Source organism: Phascolarctos cinereus, unplaced genomic scaffold (assembly GCF_003287225.1).
Source record: "Phascolarctos cinereus isolate Bilbo 61053 unplaced genomic scaffold, phaCin_HiC Scaffold_3;HRSCAF=262, whole genome shotgun sequence".
Taxonomy (NCBI): Eukaryota; Metazoa; Chordata; class Mammalia; order Diprotodontia; family Phascolarctidae; genus Phascolarctos; species Phascolarctos cinereus.
Genome location: NW_027555736.1, coordinates 14,060,018 through 14,085,428, shown reverse-complemented (window position 1 = coordinate 14,085,428; position 25,411 = coordinate 14,060,018). Strand labels below are relative to the sequence as shown.

Below are 25,411 nucleotides of genomic sequence, written 5' to 3'. Positions count from 1 at the left end.
TCCAGATTCAGATCCCGACTCCTATGTACGGTAGTGACGGGGAAGTTGCACAGGTAAACTCGGGGCAGGCCAATAGATAACCACAGAAACAGAACTAAGTTAACAACAAGGTCCAGATGGAGGAGAGTAATTCAGTAGCAAGAGGGAGCAAAGCAGACCGGCCAGGACTTCAAGCGACACAAGCCCATTTCCTCCAAGCGATCCTTCCGCGGTACGATCCCAAGGCCCAGCAGCATCCTTGGTGCCCTCCTCTGGGCGCTTTCCAGCTTGTTCTTGCTGTTCTTAAAATGAGACCCCCTAGAACTGAACCCGACATTCTGGGTATCACCCTGCCCAGAGCACAGGACAGCAAGGCAAGCCAGCAGCCTCATCCTGGCCACTAAGGTCACATACAGCTCTGGCCCATCTTATCCAGTAGATTATCAGCTCCTTAAGGGGAAGGATGCATTCTTCATTTCTGATGGGTGTCCCTAGTACACTGCTTTGCACATAATGAGTGCTTAATGAATGCTTTCATTTTTAAGTAAGACACTGTTCACCGAAGGGGTCAGTGTGGTATAGTAGATAAAGAGCTAGGTGTGGAGACTTGAAGGCTGGGTTAGGTTTCTGTCAGTGATATTTGTTATCTGTGACCATGGGCAATTCAGCTAACTTCTCTGAGGCTCAATTTCTCATCTGTAAAATGGGACTGATAAAACCTGTACTATTTGCCTTGGGATTTTGTTGTAAGAATCAATCAAGATAATGTATATAAAAGCCTTTTCAAACTTTGCTAAACCAAATGAATGCTGCCTGTTATTAACTTATTGAGCCTGAGGTCCACTGACACCCCTGATCTTTTTCAGATGAACTGCTATCTAACCATGCCTCCTCCATCCTGTACTTTTGAAATGGCTTGTTGAACTCAAGTGTAAGGTTTTTATATTTAACATTATTTAATTTTGTGATAAACATTAGGGGCATCAGTGATACAACTCTCAACCGCTGAATATTTTTCAAGTCCCATACTTTCCCGTGGGAACTTGGCTCAACCTGCTTCCAGCAAACTTGCTCCTTGAATAACATGACAGAAATATACCTTTCATGACTCTCTGGCACTTCTGGGACCCTGGTCTTCATAAAGAGCCCAGTCAACTCTCTCTACATTCTCCTCCCACTTGAAGCAGAACTATCAGGAAAGAAACATGGAAGACAGCTCCCAAGCCAAAGGAATCGGGAGATGGGAAGAAAGTGATTGAAGATGCTGTGCCAGGGCACACAATAGCAGGAAACAGGGAAATGCTTCACATCTACAGAAAGCAAAGTGGCTCAGAGAAGGTATCCCCACACACTTAAAGGATGGGGCAACAGTCAATGACTTGGATTCAAATCCCAGAAATGAGAAGTGAAACCTGGAGTCAGAAAGACCTGGGTTCAAAAGCGATGTCCTGCATCTGTTAGCTGAATGACCATGGGCAAGTCATTGCATCTCCACAACCTTAGCTTCCCCATATATAAAATGGAGATGACAATAATACCTTGATGGGTCACTACTAGACTGAAATGAGACAACCGCTGTAAAGCAGAGCTGTCAGTGCAGGAGCTTGCTGAGGCAGCCACATTCCTAGGTGCTGCTTGAAATATTAAAACGTCCCTGGGAAATACTAAACATTTGTTTTTAAATACAATGGAACATAGGGAATGTTAATATGTGGTTTCCTACCTCAATATGTGGCCTGGAGGCATTTTTCTGCAGGTTTTGTGGCCATTTCTATTTGGGTTTAATAGCTCTAATGTAAAGCACTTTACCAACATTACTGGGCTATATTAATGTCAATCACTAATATCACTACTGCTGCTGCTGTTGTTAAATGTGGCAGGCCCAGGAGAAAGGACAGTGGCTTTGGAAGGCTGCGATGGGGTCTTTGAGCAAGTTACCTCTCTCTCGATCTCAATTGCTTCATCTGTACAATGAGAGGACTCTAATGTCTCTTCTAGCTCAAAATCTGTGACCCTTTCATAACCGTTCTGATGCAAGCCTTGAGAAAGTCACTCCAGGGATCGACTTCGTTTTCTTCATCTGTAAAATGCCTGGGTAGCTGGGAATTAGATGATCCAAATGAAGGGATTACAAAACATTTTTAAAACCAGATGAAAATCTCAGTGCTTCATGTAGGCTGAAGTTAAGTATTCAAAAACAAAAATTTAGAGATTTTTTTTTTAATTGTCGGCTTGCTTTTTAATATCATGCTCTTTAACAAACCAGGGATTCTTAACATGTGTACATTCATGTGTGCATGTATGTGTGCTATAGGTATGACTGTGTTCCATGTATGTGTGTCATGGATATGCATGTGTGTTTTCATATATTGTGTCATAGGTATGCATGTGCATGTATATGTCATAGGCTGTGTATAGTTATGTCTATATGAGTGTCATGGTGAAGTCTATGGGCCCCTTCTCAGAATACTATTTTAAATATATAAAATCAAAACAATAGGGTTACAAAGGGTGCTAATTACATTGAAATTCATTTATCGATTTTTTTAAGTTTGTGGACCCCAGGTTAAGAAGCCTTATCTTAGAACAATGTACTTGGGTCTATTAGTGTTGGATAATTAGCCTTGGATAGAAGCTACAAAGCAGATCTCAGCTCCCTGGAGTTATTCAGTCCCTGATGCACAGATGTCATTCATCTGGCTTTCTCCAAGTCTCCGTGTGTTTCCTTTTGGGTCCCTGTACTACTTTCTAGGGAAGATGTAATTTCATAGTCCAGATTCACAATTTTCAGTAAATCACAGTCTTTAGCATGTGCTCCAAGCTGATCCCATAATGTGATAACAACATGGCATTCCACTGGCTTCGTGTCAACAGGGAGGTCAGTTTAGAAAGTGAAAATAGGCCTTGGCAATATTAAATAGAACTGAAAGATGATAACAGCTCCCAGAACTTAGAAGACCAAAATATAATAAAAAGCCAGGCTGTGAATTCTCAAGGCAGTCAGCATGATGTGAAGAAAGAACATAGAATTCCAATGCCCCAGGTTTAAATCCTGATTCTGCAATTGTTTGCTTTTGTGACCTTAGGCAAGTCCCATTCCCTTCTCTGAACCTCTGTTCCTCTTTCATAAAGTGAAGGCAACAGAGAGAATAATCTTTAATATCCTTTCTAGCAGCCCTCCTCCTTTCCAGATGACAACATGAGTCTCCTTCCACACAAACATGCACACATATACACACATACACAAACATATGCACACACTTTCCCTATACATATTATCTCTCCTTATTTGAATGTAACCTCTTTGAGGGTAGGGATAGTCTTGATTTTGTATATGTATCCCTTGCATTTAGCATAGTTCTCAGCATGTAGTCAACACTTAACAGATGCCCTTCTTTCCCTCTCTTTCGCCCTTTGTACCTTCCTTCCTCTATTCTTTCCTTCTTTACTTCCTTCCTTCCTCCCTTCCTTCCTTCCTTCATCCCTTTCTTCCTTCCTTCCTTCCTTCCTTCCTTCCTTCCTTCCTTCCTTCCTTCCTTCCTTCCTTCCTTCCTTCCTTCCTTCCTTCTTTCCTTCCTTCCTGTTCTTTCCAATTCCCTTCCTTCCAAGTTTCCTCCCAGCTCTGGCATGTTTTAAGACCCATCTGAACTCTAAGATTCTATGATCTGTGTCCCAGTGACCCTTCCAGTTCTGGCATTCTATAGTTTACATACTGAGGTCATTACTAACTCTTCATCCTATGATCCCAGGCTAAGATTGTGCCTGCAAGACTAGCCTTACTCCTAGTATAAGATCAACATTAGCTGCTTATTATATCATGAGGAAAATAAAGTTTGATCATACTTTTTCAAGAAGGAGAGTAAAAATACTGAAGAAAAACAGTTACAACCAGTCTCATAGCTATTGAAGGAACAAAAAGAATCTTATATAAGGCATTCTGAGCTTCCTGGGCTTGTTTTAGGCAAAATCTACAGGTGGAATTTGAGTCTAAAACATTATTTTTAAAAATAATTAGATTTGCCTGATGGCCGGTTGTGTTCTGTTCAACCTGTTCATGTCTAAAAAAAAAAAAAAACACCATCCTTTGAAAGCAGTAAAAGCTATACACAAAAACCCCAGAGATAAAAATTAGCCTTTCAAGAAAGATGCCGGAAGCCTGATGCTGTGTCTGACTGTTGTCCTTCAACACGTCTTGAAATGTCACAACTGATAAACCAAGCACACACCTGTTCTGGGGATCACTGGTTGACCAAAACCATAGTTGTTTTCTGATGTCAATCATCTACCAGCTTCATACTATAGTCAATATTTATCTACTGGCTTCTCAGTCTTTCAAGAGTTGAACTCCTGTCATCTTGTCTGGGTAGTAGCAGCACTGAAATCCAGATTCCCTAAGCTTCCTGGGGATTTAAGGGCCCTTCTTGTGTCTGGCTGCTGTTTACCATCTGCAACAACAAAAATCACCATATCTCAGATATCATTTTTTTTTAAAAAAGCCAACTACTAATTTCAAAAGGCATTACAGTTTACAAGTAATTTTCCTCCAAATAATCCTATAATGAGATATCAATAGCTACACTTTACAAATGAAGAAACCAAAGCCCAGAGTGTGGAGATATCTTACCATGGGTCACACTGGAGCTAAAAGCCAAACCCCAACTTCTCTCTGAATCCAATCCTTTGTCCAATACAAGAATTTCAGGGAGCAAACCATCTATCTATCTATCTATCTATCTATCTATCTATCTATCTATCTATCTATCTATCTATCTGTCTATCTATCTACCATTATGGAGGCAACTACAGGTACATAGAATGGAAGTGTGTTCATTAGATAATATTTAGAAACACCAGAGTTCTGGAAACCTTTGTCCAGATCTCCTAAATCCAGTCCATTCCAAGTCCTTGTCCTTCTCTCTGCTAGAAGGCAATAGTTTTCTTCCAGTTCTATACATTTTTTTACTTTAGTCCAACTCGTGATTTTTCTTAGGTCCTAAGGAACAGTTGAAGGCAGCTGTTGTATTATAGAAAGAACACTAAGTTGGGACTCAGAAGACCATGATCCTAGTTCTGGCTATGCTGCTTCCTGCCTTGTTGTCCTTCATGTTCACTCCTCTATACATGGAAGACTTTGGATTAGTGATCTCTAATGTCCCTATCTCCAATATAGTGCATCCTATGGTTCCTCACAGTTCCAACATGCTAGGATCTGAAGTTACTTCTAGTTCTAATATTCTGTATTTTAACATTCCTTTAGTCTGAACATTCTGGGTTCAAAGGTCACTTCCAACTCTAAAATTAAGTGTCCTAAAGTTATTTCTAGATCCAAAATTCTCTATTCTAAGTTCCCTTCCATTTCAAACATTCCATGTTGCCTATATCCAGGGGTAGCTCACCCCACCTCTTCCCCATCTCACCCCATCCCACAAATCACTTTACCATATATCTGGGCCCATTTACTTCTCCCTAAGATGAACTTGAGCATCTCTAAAGTCCCTTGCAGCTACCCATCCTTTGATCCCACAATGTCAGAGCTAGTCCAGCAATGTATGTGCTTTGGTTTACACAGGTACATGGGTTCCAAGCCAATTTGGGTTGAATTTAATCTGGAAAGTAAAGTCTCCCATCCTAAGAGGTAGAACACTGAGTCACTGTTTCTCATCTACTCTCCTAGATTTACATTGACCCAGCACCACCCCCAAGCTGACAAAGGAAGAAGAAAGACATCTGACCTGCCCTTCCCCCTATTTCTTCTGTGTCTTTCTATGAAATTCTAAGTCATCCAATTTGATAAGTGTTGAAGTCCTCTGTTGGCAGTCTGGGCCAGGTGCCTAATGCATTTTTTATTTCCTTGCCTCCCCTCTCAACTTGTTTTTACTTTAACTGTACTTCTTACTGTTCTTCTCAAATTGGGGCTATATTTTCCTTGCCATTATTCTCCTACTTGCCTAGGTTGTTTTTTGTTACAGAAACAAGTTACCCAGCATCTTATATACCCCCTACCTAACTTATTAAGAAGTTGGCCCACAATAATTTAATTCTGGAACTGAACAGTGGGAAAGATCCAATTTCACCTGGAAAATTTATTTGTTTCTCTATTTCTAGCAATGCATAAGAGTTACCACTTTTCTCCTTTGGACCCTATAATTAATTTAAGCTAAAAGGGACATCAGCTCATTAATCTACAGGAGCCCCTGGGAAGAAGGTCAAACCTGCTGGGTCCAGCTTTTATAGATGGAGAAAATAAGTAAGTCTATGCATTAGAAGTGTGTTTTGTTATCCAACACTATTGGGAGTATAAAAGCCTCCTTATTCCTAGATGGAGGGGCTAATAACACTTTTGTCAGTTGTTGTGTTTTTTTTTTAACTTTGTGAAAGACATTTGAGGAATCAAGCTACTGTTTGGAGAGAGAAAGATAGGGAGAGTAAAAGGGAAAGAGAGGGAGAAAGGGAGAGGGGAGGAGAAAGAAGGAAAGGAAGGAAGGAAGGACGGAAGGAAGGAAGGAAGGAAGGAAGGAAGGAAGGAAGGAAGGAAGGAAGGAAGGAAGGAAGGAAGGAAGGAAGGAAGGAAGGAAGGAACAGAAAAACAGGAAAAAGGGAGAGAGGGTGGATGGGAAGGAAGGAAGGAAAGACAAAGACAAATAGACAGAGACAGAGACAGAGATAAAAAAGTAAGAGAGGAAAACAGAGACTGAGAGACAGGCAGAAAAGAGAACTAGATCTAGGAACAGAGAATGGGGATCAATTCATCTTCCCTATTCAGCTCCATTCACTGGAACTTAAAAAATCCATTTTTTAGGGCAGGTTAATCCTAGGATCATTGGATTTAGAGCAATAATGGACTTTAAAAAACATTTCTTCCAAACCTCTCCTTTTATAAAATAAACTAAAGCCCAGAGATGGAGAAAGGCTTGCCCCCAAATGTTTTCTTTTCATGGTTTGTTCTTTAAATGTACACACAATCACACACACATGCAAAGACACACACAATACACACTTATATATGTAATAAGAATAATTAGCATTTATAAAGCTTTAAAGGTTTGCAAAGCACTTTACATATGTTGTCTCATCATATGCTCACAATATCCCTGTATGGCAGGTGTTATTATTATCTCTCTTTTACAGATGGAGAAACTGTGGCTAGGAGAGCTCATGACTTGCCCAGGGTCATACAGCTAGTGAGTATTTGAGGCAATATTGAAGTTAAGATTTTCTTGATTCCACTCCTAATTCTCTGTTTACTCTTCCATCTACCTGAAAGCTTGTGGCACAGTGGATAGAGTACTAGGCCTGGAATCAGAAAAAAAAAAAAACCTTGAATTTCAATCTGGCCTCAGACACTTACTATCTATGTGACCCTAGGTAAGTCTCTTAACCTCTGATTGTTTCAGTTTACTCATCTATAAAATGGGGATAATATAGTACCTACCTACCAGGGTTGTTGAGAAAATCAAATCAGATAATATTTATAAAGAGCTTAGCACAGTGGCTGGCAAATGGCAGGCACTTAAGAAATACCTGTTCCCTTCCCTTCCCTTGCCTTCCTAATGAAACTATGTGGGCTCATGGGTTGCTATGACTAAATAGTTGATAATGAAGTGGCCAGATTGAAGTTGAGGACCACCTGAAGGGCACTGGAAAGGTATGTGGTATGTTTGAACAGGCTGCAACAAATTATAAATAAAAAATTTTGTTGGAGAAGTAGAATATGGGATTTTATTGAAGCAATATATGACTGGAAAAGAAGTGATGGCCCTGTCCTGTGGCAAGAGGAAAATAGAAACAAAGGGCAGCTTTTAGCATTCATGTAAGCTGAAGAGGACGTGAGGAAGGCCTCCTGGCACGTTGAGTGGCCTCTGTATAGCAAACTCATAGGAGGACATCAACAGGCATAGACTGGGCTGGCTAAGGATGGGTCGTGATCCATCATCAGCCATCACTGAAGGAAACATATCAATGACACCACAGGGCTATCAGACTATTGACATCTATGAGCTCCGGTACGTCTGCTGTTCAAGGTCCGTCCTAGCTAAAGTCACAGAGGCTCCTCAGTGGTAGAAGGAAGAATCATGGCTCTTTTAGAACCACAACAAACCTTGAAGACCCTTCCTAAAATCAAGATCATCCTAGAGGGACAATATATTCAGGGTAGCGAATTCGCTCAATCGATGAGCAACGTTTGCCAAGTTCTGAAAGTAGAAAGCCTATTTCTCAGGTTCCACAGGATTCTTTCTAAACAACCTAAGCACCAACGGGAGGTAATCAGTCCCTCATGGAGACCTTTTAAGCCTTTAATCTGGCAATCCACTCCTTATCACGAGTTGTGTTTCATCTCTTTGTAACAACTTTGTTTTATGTAAAGAATGTGTTTTCCAGTGCCTCTGTCGAAAATCCTTTGCTGACATCCGTCAGCACCAATGAGCAGTTATTATCAAAAGCTGAGTGGAGAGGCTGAACGAATCAGGATCCAGAGCTGCCAGCAAAGTGATATCTTGTTTTTGCAACCCAAGGGAATGAAGGCATGAAAGATGGAATGAGAAGGACGGGTGGATCCAGAGGAGTTTAGAGTCAGAAAGAAATATTGAGCGCATGCACCAGGTGCGGGATTTAGAGCTGAGTCTCCTTACCCCAAGACGGGCCTTATTCTACCACCTTTCATGATAACCTACGTGCCATTTTGGCTAGTTTGGAGCTCCTAGTCCAAGACTCTCATCTTCATGATGAGGAAACTGAAGGCCACAGAGGGCAAAGCAATTTCTCAAGGCCACACAGATAGGGCACATCAGAAATGAGATTGAGCCCAGGACATCAGACTCAAGAGCTACTATTCTCCCCACTCTGCCACATTTTTTTTTTTTTGCCTCAGGATTCAGCGAAACAATTCCACTCCTAAATTCACCTTTTCAGCAATTGTTTCATGGATGTCTGTTACTAACATTGCAAGCTTTTTTGCCCCTGGACCTGATAAATATTATGCTTTACTAACAGAAAACACATTTCATTTCCCTATTAATTCCACTGGTCCCCTCCTTTAGCCAGAGTTCTGCTCTAGGTAGGGAAAACTCAGTTTCCTGCTTACATCAATGGGGCTGACCATTCTAGGCCATTTCTCCTTGGAAGGTAAGACGGGTCCTCACATTCCCTAGAGAACAGAGTTAAACCTTATTTAATTTGCATCTTTTCCTGTCTCTCAACCATTTTCATAAGTGTTGCAACAGGTACAAGAAAGGCAGGCAGGCATTCAGAGACAGAGTAATAGATAGGCAGACAGAGAGATATAGACAGAAACATAGAAAGAGACAGAAAAACAAAATAAAGGAGAAACAGAGAGATATTGAGACTAATAGATAGAGAGAAGGATCTGTCCACTTAATTTTCCCCAAGAAGACTGGACAGAGAATTCCTCATTAGCCAAGCAGGGTTCTCATCCCTTTCTGAGAGTCTGACAGTCCAGGGCTGCTGCTTCTCATTAAAACACAAGGTAATGACTGCAGAGAAAACTTAATTGCTTGCTCTTGCAGGCTGGCTAGATGCGGTTTGTTTCATTTGCACAATCACAGAGATGGGCAATCGCAAAAAGGAGGTGATGGGGGCTGGAGGACGACGCGACCTGTCAAGTAAGTGTCTGCCTACTGGCTTCTTGTTCTGTGTCAGGAAGGAACAGAGCCCCTAGAGAGGCTGCTGTGTTTACTCTTCATAAGGAGAGAGAAAGAGAGACAGAGAGAGACAGAGAGACAGAGACAGAGAGAGGAGAGAGAGAGGAGGGGGGAGAGAAGAGAGAGAGAAATAGAGAGAGGAGATTGAGACAGACAGAAACAGAGAGAGACAGAGACAGAGAGACAGAGAAGAGAAGAGAAGAGAAGAGAAGAGAAGAGAAGAGAAGAGAAGAGAAGAGAAGAGAAGAGAAGAGAAAAAGTGAGAGATAAGGGAGAAAGAGGAGACAGGCAGAGACCAAGAGACAGAAACAGGGAGACAGAGCAAAGACAGAGAAGGTGAGATGGAGAGGCAGTGAAGCAAAACAAAAGCAAAGCTTTTCTTTGCCTTCACCACAACCAGACAACAAACTGATGGATTGCTGGTTTTATGCCTTAGACTCCCAGGCTCTACTATTGACTCTTCCATGTCCCTGCTATGGTGCACAGACCTCTTGGGTCCTGGCTCTGGTTCTTCACTTAGAAAATGTCCCAAGGTGCATTCATGCATGCTAATGCCAAACCTCTCCTTTGCTCATTTTTCCAGAAGGGTCCTGACAGCAGCTGATTTTCCCATTCTTTAAGCAGTAGCAAGTTTGACATTGAGCTATGAAGCTGCACACTCAAGAAACCACCATCCACCTCATGTCAAAGTCTCAGAGTTTACTTTAATACAACAAATGTCAAATAGAACAAAGGAGAAAAAAGCAATTCTTTCCTATCTGCCCTGAAAACGTTCTCCTAGGTCTTGGGAGACAGATTTTTAGGAGACAATGTTTTTTGCCTTCTTGGCACACAGTAGGCACTTAATGCACTCTTGTGCATCTGGACCCTATGGCCATCCAGGGAATGGTAATTAGCCCACGTCCTAGAGAATCAAAGCTGAGGTCAAAAAGTTGTTTTTACCAGATATAACTCATGGATCCATTTTGCTATCGGTTGCTCCATTGTGGGAAGGGGTATGGTTGGAATAAAATAAAATTTGCTCTTTTGATGATGTTGTAAGTGATTTGGTAAAATGCAATTAAAACATTTCTGTCTTGTCATTGGAAGTTGAATTATGAAAAATATGAGAAAACAGTCATACCAAATCTATGCCTGAATAATTCTCAGAAGAGCTTCTCCTAATGCATTTAGAACATTTGCAATTACCAGATATATTCTCTGTAAATAATTTTATGCAAAAAAGTATCTCCTTTCATTTTCCCTTCAATCGACCAATGAACATTTATTAAGCACCTACTATGTGCCAGGCACTGGGTTAAACATTAGGAATATAAAAAGAGACAAAAGGTAGTCCCTGCCCTCAAGAAGCTTATAATCTAACTGGGCACAGGGGAATAACATGCAAACAACTATATACAAAGCAAGCAATTTATGAGATAAATAAGAGATTATTAACAGAAGGTAGGTAAGAGGGGTTGGGGAAAGGCTTCCTGTAAAAAATGGAATTTTAGTTGGGACTTAAAGGAAGCCATGGAATTCAATAGTTGGAGTGGAGAAGGGAAAGCATATTAGGCATGGGGGATGGATAGGTAAAATGCTAGGAGCTGAGAGATGGACTATTTTCTTCATGGGACAGCCAGAAGTCCAGTTTCCCTGAATTGAAGAGTACATGTTGAGGAATAAAGTGTTAGAAGATTAAAAGGTCGGGGGTGGGGGGGAGGCACTAGGTTATGGAGGGCTTTGAATGTCAAACAGAGCGTTTTGTAGTTGGACCTAAAGGCAATAGGGAATCACTAGAGTTTATTGAGTAGAGGGAAGACATGATCAGACCTGCATATTAGGAAATCACTTTAGAGCCTGAATTGGAGAGTGGATTGAAGTGGGGAAAGACAAAAGGTTTGGAGACAATAACCATGATCTCAATTTTAGAAGGAGTTTTCTATTACATCAATATCAAAACAATTCCTGCCCCCTTCCCAAAAACATGTGAAACATCTGTTTGGTGGGAATGATGAGCTGGATGCTGAAGTGTTGGGCAGAATGGGGATGTTGGCTGAGTATGTTATCCTCTCCACCCAGTAGAATGTAACTATGCTCCTTAAAAGCAGGGTTTGATTTTCTCTTCATATTCCCAGCACCTACCACAATGTCGGTTAAAGAGCAAGCGTTCAATAATTGTTTGTTGAACTGAAATAAATTACATGTTATTTTCAGTCCTAATTGCATCAGGGCTGAAAGAACCCACAGAAATGGCTCCTGACCCTTTTAAAAATGTAGCCACTTTCCACCTCAACAGGCCAGTCCTTCCGAAAGCAACAATAATTCATCTTCCCCTTGGGTTGCTTTGCTTTGTGAGAAGCACCTGAGGATAGGAAGTGGGGATGCTGAGTGTGAAGAGACAATTTGCTGGGGAAGCTAAGGCTCTCTCTGGATATTGGAAAGGTTATTATGTGAAGGAGGGATTAAGTTTATTCTGCTTGGCCCCAGAAAGAAGAACTTCGAGCAAAGATGGCAAATTGGAAATAAGCAGATTTGGGCTTGAGGTCAGGAAAAACAGCTCAACAATAAGATCTCTATCAAAATTCGTAGGGCAGTGGTCTGCTTGGGTGGGTAGTGTGTCTTCAAAGGATCGTGGATTTAAAGCTGGGAGAGACCTCACAGGCCAGTGAATCTAAGCCCTTTGTTTTACAGATGAGAAAATTGAGGCACAGAAATCTAAAGTGACTTTCCCAAGGCTACACAGACAGAAAGCACCTGAGGCAGGATTCAAATTTAGCTCCTCCTGACTCAAGTCTGTCACCAGATCTCAGACACCATCAACTTGCCTGGCAAAGGCCAGATGACCATTCTCTGGGTGTGAAGAGAGGGGGCTGCTTTTATAGGTATGTATTGGCCCAGATCCTCTCTGAAGTCCTTTCCCTCTCTGAGATTGTGTATAAACCCAGTCCCAAACATCGCTGCACCTCACCTGGTGAGCACTGCCGAGCCTAGCTCCTTATTGTTGGCATCTTTGTTTGTTTCTATCTTAAGATTCTAGGGCTGCCAATTCCTCCATTGCGGTTGCTGGAGCACTTGGGTAGGAAAAGGCCCAGGCTGGGTGTAAATTGCTATTGTTGGAGCTGTAATGGTGGCCAAAGTTGAGTCCCAACCTTCAACAACACTTCAGGGAAACACGATAATGAGATGTTTCTCAGTTTGGCCGTAGGCATAGCAAACACTGTGTCATCAAAGGGTTTTTAATCTCCTTCCCAAAAGTGATTGAAATGAAGCCTAGAGTCTGCAGAACCCTGCAAAAAGCCTGTGTCTACCAGATAGCAAAATATGTAGACAAAATGTGGGAAATAAAACCAAAATTATACAAGAAGAACTGGAATTGCTATGGCGATTTAAAGATTTATGAATCATCTCGTGGGTATTTCTTATTAAACCTCCCTGTGAAGTGAGTGTCAGAGGTATTATTATTATCCCCATTCTGCAGAATAGTCTGGGAGAGGTTACTTTATTGCTGCTACTCACACAGGTGACATGGGATTCAAATAATTGAATAAGCATATATTAAATACCTACTGTGTGCTAGAAACTGTAATGGATTCTGAGGATACAAAAAGAGAGAGGGAGAGAGAGAGAGAAAGCTCCCCCCCCGCAATGACCTTGTATTCTCACAAGGACATGCAAATAAATTATATACACACACATTTTATAGATAGGGAGATAGAGAAATATATAGATATACATATGTGCAAAAATATATCAAAAATAAATTCAAAGCAATTTGGGGAGAAGGTACTAGTAATAATCAAGCCCATCATTCAATTCACTATGCCAAGTGTTCCATGGCCAAAACCTCCTGGCTGAGCTTCTTCCACAACTCATACAAAGGTCTGGTTATGTTATTAGAAGATAGCATCTGCTTCTGACTTGGGATGGATGATGGTATTCCTTTGATCAAAATACAACACAGAACTAGCAATTTCTGACAAATTCTCCAATCTTGACTTAGCTGGAGGCCTTGCTCCATAATTCAGGCAAGGGTAAGGACAATTCCAGTTACTCCAGAGGTTTATCTTGTGAGTTGGCTTTAAGGATCTCCCTCACCTCTTGCATAATCACTATTTTTTCCGTTTTTTTAAATAAAAATTGCAGGGATCTCTTTTTCTTTTCAAATCATTTAACCACCATCTGAGGGACTCTTGACTCATTTGAGACCAACTTCCTTTTTTTGACAATTGGTTTTTCCTCAGGTGAAGCGGCAAAGGCTTACTGCTGAAGGCACAAGGTGTTCATTTCAGTTTCTCAGTAACAACATCTTCATTATTACCTGCACCTGTCAGTCTAGTGTTTTCCCAAGAAGAGATAACATTCAAAAGCTTCCTTAATTCAGATGTCTCAATAATATTTTGATTCTTGAGCTATTAGGTCTGTAGGTTTATTACATTGTGATTTCATCTAATGAGATTAAGCAAATTAACAATACAATTCTTCAAGGTTCCTGGAGCTAGGGTAGACTCAGAAATGATAATGCCATTTCCAGAATGAAGCAGCAGAGAAAAGATCAGATTTGGCTACAGAGGTTGTGAATGAGAGCTTTGCTTCTTATTACCTGTATGACCTTGAGCAAGTCACTTGACTTTTGTATTTCCTCAATTTCTTCACTTGTAACATGAGGGGGCTGGACTTAACAGCTCCTGAAATCACTTCTCTCTCCAGATATCTATTCCTATGACAAATAGCGATGTCACCCACCATTGCACTTGCAGTGATCTTGTCTGCCACCCACATATTTAGCTAATGTTGTGAAATGAAAATCACATTGAAGTCACTCCTTAGTGTTCTAATTTTGATGGCATGCCCTGTTGGTGCTTACAGAGTAAGAGGCATAATTACTGTTATTTTAGTTTCTTAGTGAAAGTCAGAAAACAAAACTCAAGTGCCATGTGCTAACACAGGTGTAACCCTACGCTACATAAATCTCACTTTATATAACCCTAAGATATGAATTCAATTCTTGTATAACCACAGTGATTGCCAAGCTTTTAGATGATCAGGACATCCTTTCACTGCCATGGCATTCAAAGGATCTTTCCTGACAACAGTTATTCATATTATCACAGAATTTTGGAGTTGGAAGGGACCTTGGAAGCCATTTTGACCTACACATTCCCAAACAATAATCCCTTCCACAAAATCCCTTTCAAGTGGTTATTTGGTTTTTGCTCGAAGGTTGCCAACCAGGGAAACTCTACAACTTCTTGATATAGGCCTTTCCACTTTGAGAGCTCACTTTGTTCCAACAGTTTCTCTTGCATCAAGCTGAAATTTGCCACTTCACAACTTCCACCCATTCCTTAGAATACCAAAGAGAACAGGTCCATGACACAGCCCTTCAAATATTTGAAAATAGCTACTGTGCCATGCCTTCCCCTAAGACTTCTTCAGGCCCATGAGCTGTACACCCAAACATTCACCACACATTTTTGTTTGGAATGAAATGAAGACCAAAACTACCATGCTTGGGATAGATAGGTATGTAGGGAGATAGGTAGATAGATAGATAGATAGATAGATAGATAGATAGATAGAGATAGATATTTGAGGACCCCTCATGATAATTTTGCAATCATTTCGATAGGATGGGAAACAATGCATGAGGCAATATATTTTTTTCATAAATTTATGCAGTAATTTAGTCCTTTACAAAAGCATCCTCCTATACATGTTGAACTAAATTAAGGTGTTTCCATTTTTTGTTACATTTTAGCATTCTAGGATTTAGAGCTCTCAAAGTCAACAAAAGTCATCTATTCTTCTGAAAACCAAATAGATTATGTGATGAGAGTGACCAAAATGTCCATAAATTTTTACTTCCAAATGACACTTTTAAGGATGGGCCCCAAGGAGCCAATGTCAAAGAGAATGGCCTCATACAGCACCAAGATATTTAGAGTAGCACTTTTTATAGTAGTAAACAAATAGAATAAAGATGCTCATTGATTGAGGAATGGATAAACAAGGTGTGGCATATGAAGCTAATGGAATTGTCTCAGTAAGAAACTATGAAAATGATGAATGCAGAGAATGATCAAACATTGATCATTTATACAACATTGATCAGTTACACAAATGTGTAACTCTCATATCAAAAATTATATGATTTGATGCAAATTGCAGGTGGCAGAAGCAGAAAAATAAGATACATAATGATTAGAATAATGTAAAAGGAAAGAACACTAACAACAAAAACAATGGGAATGAAATGCTGTGAATTTAGAATGAGCAAATATGATGCCAGTATATCTAAACCACAATGCGGTGCTCATATCTTCTGTAAAGAAGCTGGGGGTTGGGTGGGATCTTCAAACACTTTTTGGGCCAAGTGGAAAAAAAAAAGTAGGGGGAAAAGGTCAGCAAAACTAACCAATATGTCTCCTAGTTGGATGTCATGCCCATTTCCATGATGTTAGCGCAGCAGCCAGGGAAATGTCTTCTCAACATTTCTTCTTTGAGACCACAATATATTGGTTAGTTTCACTGAACTTTTCCCCCACTTTTTAAATTCTTTATCATAAGGGGTGATGGCTCTCTGTGAGGGGTTAGAGGAGAGGGATACAGAAGAAAATGTAAATGATTTAAACAAAAGATATTAATATTTTTAAGGAAGTTATCTATTTCAATCCCCTCATTTCAAGGATTGTTTTAAAGGCCCCCAAAGAAAAAGTGAATTGATTTTCCCAAGATTAGCACATAAATAGAAAACAGTTCTGGAACCTCTACCTCTAAATTCAGTGCTCTGTTCACTACAAAAATATACATTATGCCAAACTCATCAGAAACATATCTATTATCTAAAATTAGTACTCAGACCCTAAGTAACAGTTGATTTTTAAAATATGTTGTTGCAGCATCAAGCAGATTTCAATGAGCGACACAAGAGATTTGCCATATATAGAACATTTTAAAATGTGTTTTCACCATGTTTTCTACTCTCCATAGAATATTTCTATTTTTATCAAATTATCTCATTTTTTCACATTTTCTCACCTAAAAATGTACACATTTCTGATGGAAAAGGAACATCAGAATGAAATTAATTTCACTTAACAGAATCCTGATGACTTTTCTCGAGTTGAATTTTCCTCAGCTGGATAAAGGTTACAGTAAATTATTTTACTAATCACTTGGCTTGATTATAGAATGAATGAGCAAGTTAAATATTGATCTTACAGCATTATCAACTACTTTTGCTAGACTTTGCATTGTTACAAAAATTCTCTTAATATTTTTACAGAAGGATTCCAAACTGCTTATGATTTTAAAGCTAATATTTGATCTCCCAAGGAGGAAAAAAACTATAAAATAACCACTGAGTCAACACCAATAAATGCCCACTAGTTATACTGCATGATCATGGGAATCAAGACACATTAATGAGGAGTGGCACTGTGTCAATTTAAATGATGACCCTTCTTCATGTCACTCAATTCATCAATTCGGACAAGGTAATTGTATAATATAAAGAGTCAGTATTCAGGCTCAATAAGATTGGGTAATCTCAGTTAAACAACCATAATACACTGCAAATTATCTGAAATGGGCCGCTGGAAAAATAATCAAGAGATCCTTAGCCAATTTGTATAATGAATAGAACTCATTCGCAACAATATATACTAAGTGACTTTTATAGATTATAGCATGTTTCCTTCCTAGCCATAATACTCCATCATAATCCATTGGCATTGCAAGTATTGACAGGTCTTTTCACCTATATGATTCAACATCCTTTATGACCTTAATACTTGCTCCAATTAATACAAAGAAATTGGGGTCCCTATATGATTTCATTTGGAGTTTTGCACTGGGCTATTCCAGAGTGCCCTTTAGCAAAGGAGAGGGAAGGAGAGGAGAGGAGGAGGAGGAGGAGGAGGAAGGAGAGAGAGAGAGAGAGAGAGAGAGAGAGAGAGAGAGAGAGAGAGAGAGAGAGAGAGAAGAAGAAGAAGAAGAAGAAGAAGAAGAAGAAGAAGAAGAAGAGAGAGAGCGACAGAGACAGAGAGACAGAGAAAGAGAGAGACAGAGAAAGAGAGAGAGAGAGAAAGAGAGAGAGAGACAGAGAGAGAGAGAGACAGAGAGAGAGAGAGAGACAGAGAGAGAGAGAGAGAGACAGAGAGAGAATGCATACTGTAGACTAGATGAGAATACTGGTTTGGAAACAAAACAAGCTATGTAGCTGCTGTACTTGATACAGCTGGTTTTCAAGGAGGTGACAAGTTTCTATAGACATACACACAAATGTCCCACTTTAGTGCTCAGATTTTAAAATAGGTTCAATCCATAGAAAAGAAAGAATGTGCCTAATATACAGCTTGATGACCAACTGAGGAGCAGATTATGCTCATATTCACATTGAGAATTTAAAAATATATCCCACTCAGTGATGTTTTAATGAGACGATGAGGGCCTTTTTCCTGATAACTTTCATTTTCCATTAGATTAAAAGGATATTACCTGGGAAATCTTAAGAGAGAAGAGGAATACAGAAATGTGTGGTGAATTTTCTTACATGTTTTCCCGAGAGATAAAGACAAGGAGAGGAAACCCTACCTTTTTCAGATGTCGTTTTTTTGGGGGGTAAATATTCCATGGTTTTCAATATTCACTTAGAAGGAATTTTAAAGACTTAGGGGAAAGACCTACAGTTCCTTAGGTGGACTCTCTCTGGTGGATTTGTGGAAAGACATGGACAAAAGCTGTGTGAGATAGAATTGAATCAATGTAATATGAGGTATGACCGTTAGAGAAGTGACGTACATCTATGACATCCCAAAAGTACATAGCGTTCCCAAATTCTCATTTGCCAAAAGAGGAGATAGATAGGAAACTTGGACGAGAGCCAAAAAAAAAAAAGTAAAATTAAATTCTATATTGTTAAACAGGGCACAGAAACCCAATGATTCTCCTCATATCACCAGGATGAAACTGAAACACAGCAATTGATGAGTCAAGATCCAATGTGGTGCTCACATCAACAATAAACGACACTGAAATTAACCAGACACTGAAAATTGTCTTACTTTTAACGGTGGCTGTGCGGGTACAGTTGTATAGAATCGCAAGTTCTCCAAAGACTTTGCCTGGTCCCATAGTGCACAGCTTCACCCCCTCTTTGGTAACTTCAACCTTTCCATCTGTGGAGAGAAGAAAATAAAAGCAATGATTGAAAATGAGCTTCACTCATCCCATGACTCTCTTATGTAGGTCACCACCTGAGATAATGTATTTGAAGTATTTTGCAGCTAAGTGGAGCACTGGATAGAGTGCTGGCCCTGGACTCAGGTGGACGTGAGTTCAAACCTAGCCTCAGACAATTATGAGCTGTGTCATCCTGTGTGACCAAGTCATTTAACAGTTTGCCTCAGTTTCTTCATCTGTAAAATGAGTTGGAGAAGGAAATGACAAACCACTTCAGTATCCTTGTCAAGAAGACCCTAAAGAGTTGGATATGACTGAAGAATGACTGAACAATAAGTCAACCTTAAACCTATAGAAATGCTTCCTTTCAACAAAAATAGTGAATGGCACATTAATTCTTAATTTTCTGTAAATTTAAAAAATATTTTAAGTTAAAAAACACCTGCCCTTTCACAAAGACAGTCCTCCATGCCTAGAGTGTTGTCCTTCATTGCCTTCACTTTTCAGAATCACTAGCTTCTGTCAAAGGACAGCTCAGGCGCACCACCTCCTGTAGGAAGCCTTCCTAGGTCACGTCAGGTTTTAGCACTCTCTCTAAAAGTACTTTGTAAAGCCTCGGTTCCTATTTTGGCCCCACCAATCTATACACAGGCTCTTTCCCCAAAAGAAAGGGAGCACCTTCAGGGAAAGGAAAGTTTTGTGTTCATCTTTTTAATCCCAGTAATTAGAATAGTGCCTTGCACAGAGTTGGGACTTTATAAATATCTGTTAAGTAGAATTGAACAAAGTGAAATTGAAAATGAATTTCGTTTTGACTCGGGAGATGAATGTTTAAATCCTGATGGCTACTAATTAGCTGGATTACCTCTGACAAATCACTTCACCTTTGTGGACCTCAATTTCCCCCTCTATAATAAGGGCACACTAATGTCTATACTGCCTATGTCCTAAAAATTACTATGAAAACACTTTTATACCTGAAAGTGTTATTGAAAAGGAGAGCTATTTCTGTTATTGAGGAAATGACAGTGAAAATATTTGTTATAGTAATTAAGGGAAGAACCTGGGGAGAGAGTTTTAGAAGCAAAAGAAAAAAGGCTTCTTTCCATCAATGGCAGAATGGCTAAGCAAACTGGGACGTAGGGACACAAAAGAGTATTATTAATGTGCACTTAGAAATGAGTCAGAAGAACTCAAAGGAATGTGGGAAGAATCTCCTGAAGTGATGCAGTCCATGAAGTAGAAGTAGGAGAAAAATGGCCACAGTCACTCTCTTAAGGGGCGTGAGCTGGAAGGGCAGGGTGTAGTGGAGGGAAAACTGGCCTTGGAGACAAGAGGACCTGGATTCAAGTCCTGCCCCTGACACATTTTGGTGTGTGACCAAGGCCAAGATCGATAGCCTTTAAGTGTTCTTAGGCAACTCTCAGAAACGATCAGTTACAGGTGAATTGTTGAGCTTCACAGGAGTCAGTCAGTAAACATTGATTAGGCACCTACTATGTGCCAGGCATTGTGCTACGTAGTAGGGATACAAAGAAAGGCAAAGACAGATCTTCCTTCAAAGAGCTTGCAATTCAATGGGGAAGATAATATGCAAACACCTGTGTAAAAAATGAGTTATCTACAGGACAAATTAAATGAAAAGACAGCAAAAGGAAGCTAAACTCTTGTATAACTATGATGACCAATCTTGGCCCCCCAAAAACGATAATAAAATATACATCCTTCCACTCAGAGAAGGGCTATTAGGCCAGAATGCTGAGCATGCTGTCAGATTAATTTTGTTTGATTAATCATTTTTTTGTCCTAATTGAGGGTGCAATGTTAGGAAGGTAGGCTGGAGGTATGTAATCCAGTACAATACATGTATGATATAGGTCTAATACAATACCTAAATGAGACAGTACAATACAATAATATGATCCATCATGAAAAAGGAAAAGGAATCAATAAAATTTATTTTAAAAAATAAAATACACTCCATTTGCCCCAAATATGTCCCAGCTATCTTCAATGGAAAATAAGAGCTGTGGACCAGACCACTAAAATCCTTTCTAGCTAACTTTTCCATATGCAAATTTATGGATTTCAATTTTAAATATAGGAGTCTGAAAAATGAAACTGAGTCAGTGGGCACTGTATCTAGAAAACTTGCTTCTGGGAAATTCTTGGCATGAATAAGGAAGACCATGAGAGCAAAGAAGGAAGTCACACTGAGTCCCAAACTTGCCTTAACTTGCTTCTCATAGCATGTCTTTTCTGAGCATTTATCCCACTTGGACAAGACTGCTCTTCTGCCATGCTATAGAACAGCAAGGGCCTATAAGGAACAGTACAAAAGAAGAGACAGGAGGGAAAATCCGGGTCACAGGAACCATGGATAGCTTGATAGCTTTCAAAGAACATGAGAATGAAGTGCTGAAAGAGAGTATGGGGGGAGGGGGAAGGAGAGAAGCATTGCCTTAAAGGAAGGGAAATAAGATACAGGAGTGGAAATGAAAAATGTAATTTTAAAATGAATGGAACCCCAAATATTTAATTCAAAAGAGCCACTGTCTAGGATGTAAGGAAGGGAGAGTTATGACAGCATGCACCTTAAACTCAGTTCTCTCTGTTTTAATAGAAATTAAAGGCAAAATGACTGCAAAGCACATGGGAATTCAAAGCAACAAACACTTAAAAAGTGCTGACTGATGAATGAGATCACAGACTTTAGAGCAGGAGAGGTACTTAGAGATCCATAAGGTCCCTTCTATATCTAAATAAATGATCCCATGAAATAATGCATTTATGGTGAGGCGGGATGTCTATATTCCCTCTTCTGGGTAGTGCTGTGGTTAGAAAATTGAGGTTCCAGTCAGCAAGAATTGAATTTTGCTCTTTAATCAGGCTGGTTGTGTGACCCTGGGCAAATCATTTTCTAGTCCATTCCCATGTCATTCCTTCTCTACTTGGACCATCATTCTGCCTTTCCACACCCCTCTTCCAAGCTGGACTCTGTTCCCTAAGTTCACTAGGTGAGCTTTTGCATTATCTTCCCAGAGTTCAAGCCCCCAGGCAGTTACCACTGCCCCTCCTCCAATTTTATTTAACAGTTCCTCTTTACATACTATCCCCACCCCCATTAATAGGTAAACTCATTAATGTATAAGTCCCATAAAATGTAAGCTCTTTGAGGATTCAGACTGTCTTCCTTCTTAGTATTTCTATTCCTAGCACTTAGCTAAATGTCCAGCATATAGTAAGTGTTTAATAAATGCTCTGTGTATCTTCTGTATCTTTTATTTCTCTATGTAATCAATGAGTCAGTCAGCAAACATTTATTAAGGACTGTGCCAGACAGTGTGCTAAGGGCTGGAGCTACAAATACACAAAGTGATACAAACCTTAATCTCAAGACATGTCATCCTCAGTTTCCTCATCTATAAAATGTTACTAATGATAAGGCACCTACTCCACGGAGTAGTTATGAGACCCAGATGATAAAATGCTTGGAAAGCACTTTGTAAAAAATAGTGCTCCATAAATGTGATTATTATTAATGGGCACCTTTAATTGCTGTTGTTTGTATCTGAATTATCCCTCTAGACCTTCTGACGTCTCCAAGCAAGTGAGCAGAACAAAATGTCTCATAAACACTAGGCACCTAATGAATATTTTTTTTGCACTAGATTTTATTTATAGGATCATAAGATCAAAGCCTGAGAGCTGGAATGAACTTCAGAAACCTTCCCCTCTGTGTTTTATAGCTAAGGAAACAGGCCAAGGAAGGTTGAGATTTGTCCAGGACTAGATAACTTAGTTATAATCAAAAGTGGGATTCGAATGCAGGGTCTCTGACTCTAGAGAAACCTTCTTCCATCTTCCCCATGTGGAATGTAATTAAAAGTCTGCCTGGACACTTGGGGGGAGGTAAAATTGTACAGGGAGTTCTTATGTAGGAAGGATTGCACTGGATGGCTCTGAACCTCTTTCCAACCCTCAGATTCTAGGATATGGTTCCTGAAAGGAAAGCAAGCACAGAGGATATGGTGATAACCCTCGATGACAGTGTTGGACGTAATGTCTACTGGGAAAGAACCACATGAAAACTAGTTACCATAAGAGGAGGGGGGTGGGGTTATTTATTGTTTTTACTTATCCTGGAAATCACTTCTATCCATTAGCATTAAGCCTAGAAGGTATTTGATAAAGGTTTATCTGATTTTTTAAATCCCCATTAATAACAATGCTAATGACAGTTGAAAGACAGAAAACAGTAGCTTGGGAAAAAGAAATGGGAAGCAAAAGATACTCAATGAGGTAAATAGACACTAAATGGTGAAGAGTTGAACAGACAATTTAATTGGTTTAAATTAAGTCAAATTTATTAAACTTAGCTCTCATTTCAATAACTCATAAGCACCTCTAATTAGCCCAAATAATAGATGGTTATTATTGAAGTTCTTTGGAGACAGATTCTAAATCTAAGGAGTTCCTTTTACTCCTGGATAGTCAGCTCTTAATGTGTCCATTTGTTTTTGGGTCATTTTTGTTTTGTTTTGTTTTTGGTTCTGCCTTTGACTTGGGGGAGCTTTGGGAATGCAAAGCATGAATAACTTTATCCAAGTAGAGACATGCTATTGAAAGGGAGATTGTAACTTCTACTCTGTTTCCAGTGACCAGACCCCACAGGTTTCCCAGCACTGTCATGATTTCAATGAAAGAAAATAAAAATTTTATGAGACTTTGCAAAGGGTATGTCCTTGTCCAGGTCACTCACTTTTCAAAGGGTGGGTACTCTATCCTTGTCATCTTTCCACAGCTTAATGTAAGAGATTTCCTTTGTAATTCTATGTATCTTCTTCTGAAAAGGGGTCCATAGGCTTCACCAGACTGCCCAGGGGGCCCATGACACTGGAAAAGGTTGATCTAGTTCCACATCTCTGTATGTCATTTAGGGTAATGGGATTTTTTTTTTTACCAAGACCTGGAACTTTCAGGTCAAACTCAGAATCATTATTTCCCCCCTAAACCATTAGTCCTTCTCCAAAATTCTACAGTAACAAGAATAATAACAATAGGTCACATTAAAGGTTTTCAGTGTGCCTCACATAAATAATTCCATTTGATCCTCATAGGAACCCTGTGAGGTAGGTAGGTATTGTTATTATCCCATGTTAGAGATGAGCAAATGGAGCCTGAGGAAGCTATATGACTTACCTAGGGACAAAGGAGTAGTGTCTGAGGCATTGGGCCATCTATACTACAAGTCCAGGAGTCTGTCTACTACTTAGTTGCCTTATTAATGCCACCCAAATTGTCACTGCCTCCTTCTCTCTCAACCCCATCTAGTTTCTCCCTAACATCAGCCAATTCTTCCTCAGTTTGTGATATGGAATCTCAAGAAAGAGGGCTGGGGTTGTCTGTGTAAAGATGCTAACTGAACCCACAGGAGCTGTTGAGACCCCCAAGATTCCATGATTCTGGTCATTCCAAACACTTGAGCAACACCCCACAGTTAGGATATGAGCCCTACTCTACTACAGAATAAGAATATTACTAGTTAATGATTTGTCCATGGATTTGCTATCTTTTTTCCTGGTTTCTCGGTCTCTCCCATTAGCCCCAAATTGAATTTGGGGCAACAAATCCAGTCTATTCCTCCTTCTGCATCTCTTTAAACTAGAATCATTGATAGAAAGTTAGAAAGGACCTTAGAGATCATTTTCTCCTTTTCCTTCATTTCGCAGATGAGAAACTCAGCCCCAGAGAGGGGAAGTGATTTGCCCAAACTCAAATGAGAGTTAAGTGATGGCACCAAGGTTTTATCTGGGTCTGTTAGACTCTAAATCCAGAATCATTTACTTTATCTGAGCCACAGGACAAAATCAAGAAATGCTGAATGATCTGCAATTTACCTGAGCACCTCAGAGGAACAGACCTGTGCAGGCCTGCATTTGTGGGCTTTGGTCTTTTCCATGAACTCTTAGTTCCATTTGTCAGAGCCCCATATTAACAAAAGTCTATCTTCCTGCTGGCCAGTTAGTTTCAATGCATTATGTGACTCTAAATTATAGCCTGAATCTTGGACTTGGGCTTTGCCAAGACATTCATTCATTTGTTGCTAAGGCCTGTTGATTTCACCTTGGATTATGCCCCTTTCTCTTCCCTGCACTACCACCCCCTTGGCACAAGCCTTCATAACCTCACACTTGGATTACTGCAATAGCCGCTAAGGGGTCTGCCTAACTCTGGTCTGTCCATACCCTCATCCATCCTCCAGTTAGCACAGGTCTGACCATGTCACCCTCCTACTCGATAAACATCAGTGGCTCCCTATTTCCTCCAGGATCAAATACAAAATGCTGTTTGGCATTCAAGGCTCTTCATAACCTGAGCCTTTTCTACCTTTCAGGTCTTCTTCCACCTTACCCTCTATCACATACTCTTTGATCCAGAGACAATGGCCTCCTGGCTGGGCCATGCTCAAGATACTTCATGTCTCAGCTCTGGGCATTTTCTCAGGATCTCCACCAGGCCTGGAATGTTCTCCCTTCCTCATGTCTGCTTAGTGACTTTCCTCTCCTCTCCTTTCCTTTCAGTCTGAACTGAAATCCCATCTTTTT

General features: G+C 40.0%; 1 protein-coding gene across 2 annotated transcripts in view; it reads right to left on the bottom strand.

Moving 5' to 3' along the window:
* PRKG1 (protein kinase cGMP-dependent 1) overlaps window positions 1-25,411 on the bottom strand; it is a 1,361,110-nt gene that overhangs the window by 844,129 nt on the left and 491,570 nt on the right. For both annotated transcript variants that reach the window (XM_020974951.2, XM_020974950.2), the window contains exon 3: window positions 18,686-18,799. In XM_020974951.2, the coding sequence (XP_020830610.1) occupies window positions 18,686-18,799 (114 nt within the window). The remainder of the gene's footprint in view (window positions 1-18,685; window positions 18,800-25,411) is intronic.